This window comes from Physeter macrocephalus, chromosome 11 (assembly GCF_002837175.3).
Source record: "Physeter macrocephalus isolate SW-GA chromosome 11, ASM283717v5, whole genome shotgun sequence".
In the NCBI taxonomy this organism is placed as follows: domain Eukaryota; kingdom Metazoa; phylum Chordata; class Mammalia; order Artiodactyla; family Physeteridae; genus Physeter; species Physeter macrocephalus.
In genome coordinates, this window is record NC_041224.1 from 69021690 (window position 1) to 69031178 (window position 9489).

The 9489-nt window shown below is 40.7% G+C and overlaps 1 protein-coding gene across 8 annotated transcripts in view; it reads right to left on the bottom strand.

Annotated features, from left to right (window-relative positions):
* Positions 1 to 724: 724 nt before the first annotated feature.
* The window catches only part of HYKK (hydroxylysine kinase), a 29541-nt gene continuing 20776 nt past the window's right edge, over positions 725 to 9489 (bottom strand). For 2 of the 8 annotated variants that reach the window (XM_007103458.3, XM_028495885.2), the window contains exon 5: positions 725 to 6159. In XM_007103458.3, the coding sequence (XP_007103520.1) occupies positions 5699 to 6159 (461 nt within the window). In that variant the 3' untranslated portion in view covers positions 725 to 5698. Of the gene's footprint in view, positions 6160 to 8929; positions 9074 to 9489 lie in introns of those variants that run through there. The other 6 variants (XR_008618588.1, XR_008618593.1, XR_008618591.1 and 3 more) reach the window with 6 other exon arrangements.

The following is a 9489-nucleotide window of genomic DNA, read 5'->3' on the forward strand; positions in this document are numbered from 1 at the left end:
CAGAGCCACCGGAGGGGGGCGGGGCAGCCGAGGACGCGGAACTCCTTCTGGGGGGCGGAGCGAGCGCCGGTTGTCCTCGTGGGAGCTGGGGAATTGAGGTTTGGAGGCACTGGAGGGGATCCTCAGCCCGAGGAGGGGGCACTAGAACACGGGGAGCGGGGCAGGAAGACCCTGGCCAAGGAGGAAGTGGAATTATAGCTAATGTCCCTTTTCCACTGTTTGCGCTTTATTTTCACTTTCGCTTTCTATTCAGCACTAAGCCATAGGCCCAGGAGAGCACTGGTGTGGGACCGCCTGTTAATTGCTTGCCTTTCCTGCCCTGTTCTCAAAACGGACCCAAGCACGTCAGACGTTACCCTTCACTCTGCCTTTTCTCATCATCTCCCTTCTTGAATCTGTCTTCCACTTTTATCGCTGATACATGCATTTTGGGGCATATAAAGCATATTATGATGGGGTTTACACCTTTGGGAGAACTTTCACCTTAGTCTCCTCTTGTCTTTCACCTCGTTAGAAAGGATTCCCCTGACCAACCTAGTTAAAGCAATACCCTACCATCACCGTACACACACGTTATCTTCTATACAGAAATTGTCATGTTTATTTATGTGTTCATTATCCATCAATCCACTCTTTTTCAACTGGTTTCAGTCTCTATGTAAACTATCTACTATTCATGTTTTAAGTTTCTTCGAGCTAGACGCTTGACTAGGTCTGAATTAATATGTAGTTATTTGCTTATAGTCTCCTCGAAGAAGAGGTCCACAGGGTAGGGTCTTTGTCCTCTTCATGTTGGGCAAAAAATTATTATTGAGGGATCTGGGCTTTGAAAAGGAGGTAGCCTGGGAATGAGTTGTGGTTTGAGGTCTCTCCTTTCATTTCTGCTTCCCAGGCACATAGGGAGGTGAGCCAGGCAAAATGGCAAGGGCCACACCCAGCCAGGTGGTGTTCTGAAAGCATCCTTAGGTAGCAGTGTAACTTACATAATCTCTCTGAGGATCCGTGCCACCTTAGTTCACTCTGACGAATTAAGCATTAAGAGTTTTAAATGAGAGGTAGAATTTATTAGGTCAGAAGAAGAGGGATCAGTTGAGATAAAAGAGCAGGAGCAAAAATGAGTTTAACAAGTTTGGGTGACAGAGTAGCTCAGTCTGGCCAGAGTGAAGAGATGTCAATAAAGGGAGGAAAGGAGGAAAGGCATGTTAGGCCAAACTGTAGAATGCCTTCAATGCCAGAATTTTTTCTCTGTAGGTAGTGGGAAAAGAGGATTAAAGTGATGTTTTAGGATGATGAAGCCTCATGATCTCCCATCCCACATGTTCCTCCTACAGTGTGGCATGGATGCTTCCCATTGAGAGGTTTTGTGTCCCCTTCCCCTGAATCTGGGTGGGCCTGTGACTGCAACGGAAGTAACATCATATGACTTCCAAACGCAGGTCATAAAAAATAAATATCTGTCTTGTTCTCTTGGGAAGGTGTTTCTTGGAACCCTGGCACTATGCCATGAGCGAGCAGAGACCAAATGGAGAGATATTCCACCAACAGCCCGGATGAGGTTCCAGCATGACTGGCCAGATTTGTGAGTGAGGATTCCTCTAGATGATTTTAGTTCCCCATCATTGAATCTCCCCCAGCATTGAGGTCTTCCCAGCTGAGGCCCCAGGCATTGTGGAGCGGAGACAAGCTGTCCCAGGGCCTGTCTGAATTCGTGACCTGAAGAATCCATAAGATATAAAAAATTGAGCTTTTAATCTACTAAGTTTTTGGTTAAATTGTCACACAGCAATATATTGTAATGAGAGTTTTTATCTGGCCCTAATATGAAGGCTGTAAGGTGCAGAGATTAAGGATAATAACACCAGAAAGTAAAGTTCTGTTGCAGTCTAGAGGGGATAAAAGCCCGGACAGAAAAAGATACTTGCAAGAGTAGTCTTTGCTGGAGGTATGGTATTGATTCCAAAATCTAGAACTGGTTTTCCTCCTCATTGGTGGAAAGAACCAAAGACCAGCACTTGTAGACATGCGTTCATTCTAACAGTTCATCAGACGGTTCTCTCTTAAGGCTGTGCTAGGTGCCTGGCACCAAGCTACGTTCTGAAGATAATGAAATAAATATTATTAAATTTATGCCAGCAAAGAGTTTATAAACTACATTGACCTGATTGATTGGAGATAAGCTAGGGCAAACACCAAATAGTAAAATATCAATGCAAGGCAGCCCATATTTAAATATCTAAAGAGTTGGTCAGCAATATTTGCATTAAGATAATTCAGTGGAAGAGAATCCATGTTAGCAGGAGGAGCAAGCAAGTAGGAAATCTGTAGAGTTTCATGGTATAAGAAAATGAACACTGGTCTGGGAGTGAAATGCAAGTTTTAGTTCATTTTTCTAGTCCCCAGTTTCCTGAATGGTCAAGCCAGATAAAAATCACAACCCCTTAAATTTGAGAAGCATAAGTGCTTTCCTGTGAATGATCTCATTTGATCCTCCTAACACAGGTGTGTATGTGTGCCCATAGAGAGGAGAGGAGGGGAGGGGAGAAAGGAGGAGAGGAGGAAGTGGTATGGGTCCCTGGCTCTCTTGGAACAAATTGCTTCAACTTTTTAAGCATCTATTTCCTCCTCTGAAAATGGGGATTAATCACAACAGTACTATTTACATTCCCACCAACAGTGCAGGAGGGACCCCTTTTCACCACACCCTTTCTAGCATTTATTGTTTCTAGATGTTTTCATAATGGTCATTCTGACCGGCGTGAGGTGACACCTCATTGTAGTTTTGATTTGCATTTCTCTAATAGATGTTGAATATCTTTTCATGTGCCTCTTGGCCATCTGTATGTCTTCCTTGGTGAAATGTCTATTTAGGCCTTCCGCCCATTTTTTAATTGGATTTTTTTTTTTTTTATATTGAGCTCTGTGAGCTGTTTGTATATTTTGGAGATTAATCCTTTGTCTGTTGTTTCATTCGCAAATATTTTCTCCCATTCTGACGGTTGTCTTTTTGGCTTGTTTATGGTTTCCTTTGCTGTGCAAAAGCTTTTAAGTTTACTTAAGTCCCATATATACACTACCGAATGTAAAATAGTTAGCTAGTGGGAAGCAGCAGCATAGCACAGGGAGATCAGCTCCTGCTTTGCGATGACCTAGAAGGGTGGGATAGGGAGGGTGGGAGGGAGGCTCAAGAGGGAGGGGATATGGGGACATATGGTTCACTTTGGTGTACAACAGAAACTAACACAGTATTGTGAAGCAATTATACTCCAATAAAGATCTATTAAAAAATCATAATACTTTTCTCACGGGTTTTTTTGTGGAGATTAAATGAGATAATGCATGTAAAGTCCTGTGATGTAATATGAAATATATGTTTGGTCTTTGTCCCCGGTTCTGGCACAAAGCTTCTAAAACTCTTGTCATTTGCTGAGCGGTAGGGGAGAGAGGAGCTTCTTTTTTATTCATAAGAAGCCCTCTTCAGCTACACATGAATTTATGCTAATGAAGTGAGTCTTGGAGGATGGGGGCTGATTATTAGAGGAACCAACCAAGTGACTAGATGGCTGGAACTTTCAGCCTCACCCCGCACCTTCTGGGGAGGGGAGATGATTTGATCAACCAGTGGTCAATGATTTGATCAACCGAAGCCAGCATAAAAGCCCTAACCAAAGAGGTTCAAGAGCTTCTGGCTTGGTGAGCAGATCTACATGCCAGGAGCATGGTGCACCCCCAACTCCACAGAAACAGAAGCTTCTGTGCTCAGGACCCTTCTGGATCTCACCTTATGTATTTCTTCCTCTGTCTGTTCATTTATTATTATACCCTTAAAATAAACTAATAAACATAAGTAAGCATTTCCTCGAGTTCTTTGGGCTGTATTAGCAAACTGTAGAACCTAAGGAGGGGGTCATGGGAACCCCCAACTTACAGCCAGTTGGTTAGAAGTACAACGTAGGACTTGAGGCTGGCATCTGAAGTGGAGGCAGTTTTGTGGGACTGAGCCCTTAACCTGGGGGTCTGCTCTAGCTCCAAACAGTTAGTGTCAGGATTGTTTAATGCGAAGGAAAACGCCACATGTTTAGCGTCAGAAGTGTTATGAGAGTAGAGGGAGTTTTCTTTTAAATACTTAGTACTCAGTAAATATTTGTTTTTATTATATACTGTTAAACACTAAGGCAGGAAGGACAGGGATTTGATCATCATTAACTGATCTAAAATTCTGATTCCTAAGAATCAGATCACTGATTGAATATGAGAGAGGCAAAAAGAAAACTTCTCCAATATTTTGAGTTTGGGTAACCTTGTTTATTCATTTAGTAAGTATTTATTAAGTCTTTTCTATGTGCCAGGCCCTGTGCTAAGAACTTTGCATTAATTGCTAAGAAATCCTCACAACTAACTCTATGAGGTACTACAGGCACTATAAAATAGGTATTACTTCACCTTTACAGATAAGGAAATTGAGGTGCAGAGAAGTTAAAGGTGAATATAAGGATGACACAAGAGTGATACACGAAAATTCAGAGAGATACCTAGTTTGGGGAGTATAGATAGCTCTATAGTTAGGTCATTAGATGGAGAGATATAGAATCAATGTGTTCTCATATATATCGAAAGAGATAACTACTGAGAAGGTGTTTGAATGGCCAGGGTTCTAGACTTGAGTCATCTGTAGAGAATGGAGGGTTAAAATGACAAGTAAACAGCTATGTACTATATCATACTAAGGGGGACATGAAGAGAAATCAGTGAAGGAAATACAGTGGTATGATTAAAGTCAAGTACATGTGAGCTATGTTCTTCAATATTACATATTCATATGAAAAACATAAATTGTAGAGAATTTTAAAATATCCGCTTAGGGTCTTTCTTAGTATCGATATGAAAACTATTTTGGTACTTCAGGAGTTAGTGGCCTTGCCTGGGTGTGTTATTTGCTTCCTTGCAGTTCCAGTGAGTTCTGGCATCTATCTCTGGAGTTACAGTTTCAACTGCTCTCTCAAACAAGTTAAAGCTTTCTCTTAGGAATACCATGTGTGTTTCCTCCTAAGGCATTATGTGTGCCTTATTTTCTCCAGCCTTTCTTCTAGGATACATTAATTTTGTAAATATTTTTAAAGACCATGGGAAAGGCACTATACCAGGTGTAAAAAGGGATGAAAGACAAAAAAAGTTTTACATGGTTTCTGCCCTCAAATAGCTCTTAGGCTAGATGACTACACAGCCATCATCCATGATACCAAGTGATGTGCCATACAGAAGACAGGGTGCAATGGGATTCTGGACAACAAAGAGATGGGAGAAGGCTTCATAGAATTGGTGCTATGTTAACTAGGTCTGCGTGTTACACCCACTTATTTAAAATATGTGAATATGTCTATACATATATATTCCTTTCAAAGCTTAAAAAAATCATTGATCTCACGGCTGCAACAGACCTTGAGAGGTTATCTGATTCAGAAATATCACTCTACATGTTTGATACACAAGGCAAGTGAGACCCATAGAAAGACATGCTTGTTCATGTAGTACTTTCTTAGGTTTAAAAAATGGTCATGAAATTGCTAGAAGACCTTAGTGGTTTCATGTGCATTGCAATGTTTCATCAATTCCTCTTTAACTATGCAGGGAAACCCTTTATGGAATTAGATTTGGTCCTATTGGTTTTTAATTACCCAAGTTAGTGTGAATTTTTATCTGGTCACATGGAGATCCCAGATTCATAGGACTTGGCAGTTTCAAACCAGATTTCTTCTACAGCTTTCTGGCCCATGTCAAACATTTGCTGTAAGTGCTTCCACCCAGTTTTTGCAGTAATCATGAGATACTCTTCGTTCTCTGGGTATAGCTGGCAAGAGTATGCAGCTAAGACAAGTGACTGACAAAAACGACTGCATACAAGTAGAAACAAAGCACCCCTCTCCACAGGTGTCAGTGGGACTACACTTTCAAACCCTGCAAGGACATGACCTCCTACTTGTATAGGAGTCTTGCTTTTAATCATCATGTACATGATGGTGATTGCCACTTCAAACACATAGTAGCCATAGCTCATGTCATCAAAATCTAAAATCCCAGACACTTGATATACAGCATCTCCAAAGGCTGACTTGCTGGACTCTATTAAAATGTTATGGTCGTTAAGATCTCCATGATTGATACCTGAAAGGAGAAAAATCAAGCCAAGTAAAAACAGTTGTTCAACACCCTAGTTCATTCTCTTTCCATTTCTCTTCCTCAGGTCTGGACATTCAGATAATTTGATAAGCAGTCAGAGATAAAGAGCTAATCCCTCTTTTTCTTGAAATAAAATAATTTCCTCTGAAAAGGATAAAAGCAGTTAATTTTGGTGGTGGTTTTTGCTTTTGCTTCTCATCAATATAAGGCCAGAAGATGGAGACTGCAGTCATTGCGAACACCTGATTTTGGCTATGAGCTAAGTAAAGGGAAAAGAACTGTATATACACACACACACACACACACCCCTAGGTGTGTGTGTGTATTCATATTATTATAAGAAGCAAAGAGTCCTAGAATGAACCAGATGTGCCTTTATTTTAACCTAGGATTTCTAAAAGAAATTTCTGATGACAAGGTAATTCCAAATGTCCTCAGTCTTTTGATTACTGGAATAGGTGGTGTTATTTTAAGACAGTACCACTCGAAGTGGGGGGCCTGTGGCTAGTGCTGGCCCACAAACTGTTATTAGTCTGCATCAAATAAAAACAGAAATTGAGACTGTTTAGATAATTTCATAGTGATTTTTCATCAAAGAATATGACAGGGTCCTTATCTCATTAACAGTATAGGCCAGTTTGGGTGTTGTCAAATGTGCATGGTAAGTCATATGTGGTGTGAGCGGTGAACTAATCTTGAATAGTAGGGCCATGTATCAGGCTGCAGTGGGTTGAGAGAAAAACCCACACTTTTACCATGGATAGTTTGAGAAGCACTGATTTAAACCACTGAGTGAGGGGACTTCCCTGGTGGTGCAGTGGTTAAGAATCTGTCTGCCAATGCAGGGGACACGGGTTCGAGCCTTGGTCCAGGAAGATCCCACATGCCACGTAGCAACTAAATCCGTGTGCCACAACTACTGAGCCTGTGCTCTACAGCCCGCGAGCCGCAACTACTGAACCTGTGCCACAACTACTGAAGCCTGCACGCCTAGAGCTCATGTGCCACAACAAGAGAAGCCACCGCAGTGAGAAGCCCACACACTGCAACGAAGAGTAGCCCCTGCTCGCTGCAACTAGAGAAAGCCCGCGTGCAGCAACGAATACCCAATGCAGCCAAAAATAAATAAATAAATAAATCTATTTAATAAATAAATAAATAAACCTCCGAGTGAGGATTAGGAGGAGATGGGGATGTCCATGCCTACTGAAGCAGTGAGTCATGTACTTTATAATAAGTACATGATATAAAGTCCACAGTATTAGCTTCTAAATATAATGCTGATTTCTTCTATATGAGTTAGTATTGTGTAATTCATGTTAAGTGATATGGCACAGTTGGTGGCCTGTAAAAGCAATGAATATTACTGTAAACTACATGCTTCTGATATTGGGGTTCATCATACAATTGATGCCATGTCATAGTTTCACTGGCAATATTTTTTCTTCCTAGAGGTTCATAAAGTAATTGGATATCTTGTACAGTCAAATGGCATTTTAGAATCAATGAAATGTTACTTCACTAATGCAATCTGTATATGCAAGAACCTCTCTCATTTTGTTGCTTCTCTTCACATGTCCAATGGCCTATTAAGAAATGATACAGCTACTCAATGCTTGGAATAAAATGACAAAAGTTGTTGAATTTGAGAATTAATGAAAGAAAAGAAAGAGTTCTGATCCAGATGGCAGAGTGAATTCATTCTTTGATAACCCCAATATACACAGCAATGATAAAAGTAAAAAGAGAAAACAATAAATATACAGCCAGCCTCAAAACGAAGATAGATTTATACACTAAAAACAGAATAGAAATGCCAAGCACAAGCAGTGCAGTAAGCAGGAATAAAGCCACAGGCTTGTCTATTGTGTTCCAGATCAGCAGTGTGCTTTCCCCCTTTGGGAGAAGGAACTTAAAATGCCAACTGCTGGTTGGGAAACAGACTCACCACATGAAGCTGGAGGCAGTGATGAAGGCTTCCCAACTCTTAAAAGGATGACAAAATCTGCTACAACCCACTGTTTAGACTACTGCAGGTCCAAGGAGGCAGAAGTACAAAAATATAGCCTTGAAACCAAATGCCAAACCAGGCTGCTGTGTGACTATATTCTGTGCCTGATCATTCTAGTTACTGAAGTCTTTGGTTCAGTGTCTATAGTCAGTTTCTTGTCCTTGCTCATGGTACCTTATTTCCCTGTGTGCTGATATAGAGTATGTTCTCTAGCCACAGGGCAGTTACTCTAGAAGAATAATCAAGAAGAACTTCTAAAACTGAAAAATACAATGAAAAAATTAAAAACACAATGGTTGGGTTTAAGAGATTAGACATAGCTAAAGAGAGAATCAATAAACTAGAAAATTGTCAAAAATGCAGCACGGGCAGAGAAAAAGATTAACACACACACACACACACACACGCACGCACGCGCACGCGAGAAGGTAATATACACAGAGGATTCAGTGAGAAGGTCTAACATGAGCCTAATTGGAGTCTCCAAAGGAGAAGAAAGAGAGAAAGGTGCAGAGGCAAGAATTTTCCATAAATGATGAAAGACCATGTCCACACACAGATTTGAGAACCTGAGTAGATCAAGAAAAAAAATTATTTTAAGAAAACATCTGAAAAGCATCCCAAAGGAGGAAAAGACAAAAGCAACAGACTGACAGCTGGCCTCTCAGCAGCAATGGAAGCTAGAAGACAGTGGAATTCTAAAATTCTAAACCCATGAAATCTAAAATTCTATAGGCTGTGAAAATCTCCTTCAGGAACGAAGACAAAATAAAAAACATTTTCAGACAAAATCAGAGAGAGTTCACCATTAGAAACTGCATTAAAGGAAATTCAGAAGGTTGTATTTCAGGCAGGAATAAAATAACTCCAGACAGAAGGTTTGGGGTGCTGGAAGATAAAAAGGGAATATATAAGTAAATCTAAATAAACTAGACTCTAAAACAAAAATAATAATGTCTTTTGTGGTGAAAATATAGAATTAAAGTTTACTAAAACAGCAGCATATGAGTAGGAAAGATATAAATGGAATGAAAGTATTTTAAGGTCCTTGTATTGTCTTGAATAATATCAGACTTTGATAAGTTAAAGTCACATGTTAGAATTCCTAAGGTAATCATTCAAAGTATAGTTTTTAAACTGCTGGAGAGAGAGAGAAAAAAAAAGACAAAAATAATTAGCACAAAAACAATTCACTCGGGCTTCCCTGGTGGCGCAGTGGTTGAGAGTCCGCCTGCCGGTGCAGGGGACGCGGGTTCGTGCCCCGGTCCGGGAAGATCCCACATGCCGCGGAGCGGCTGGGCCCG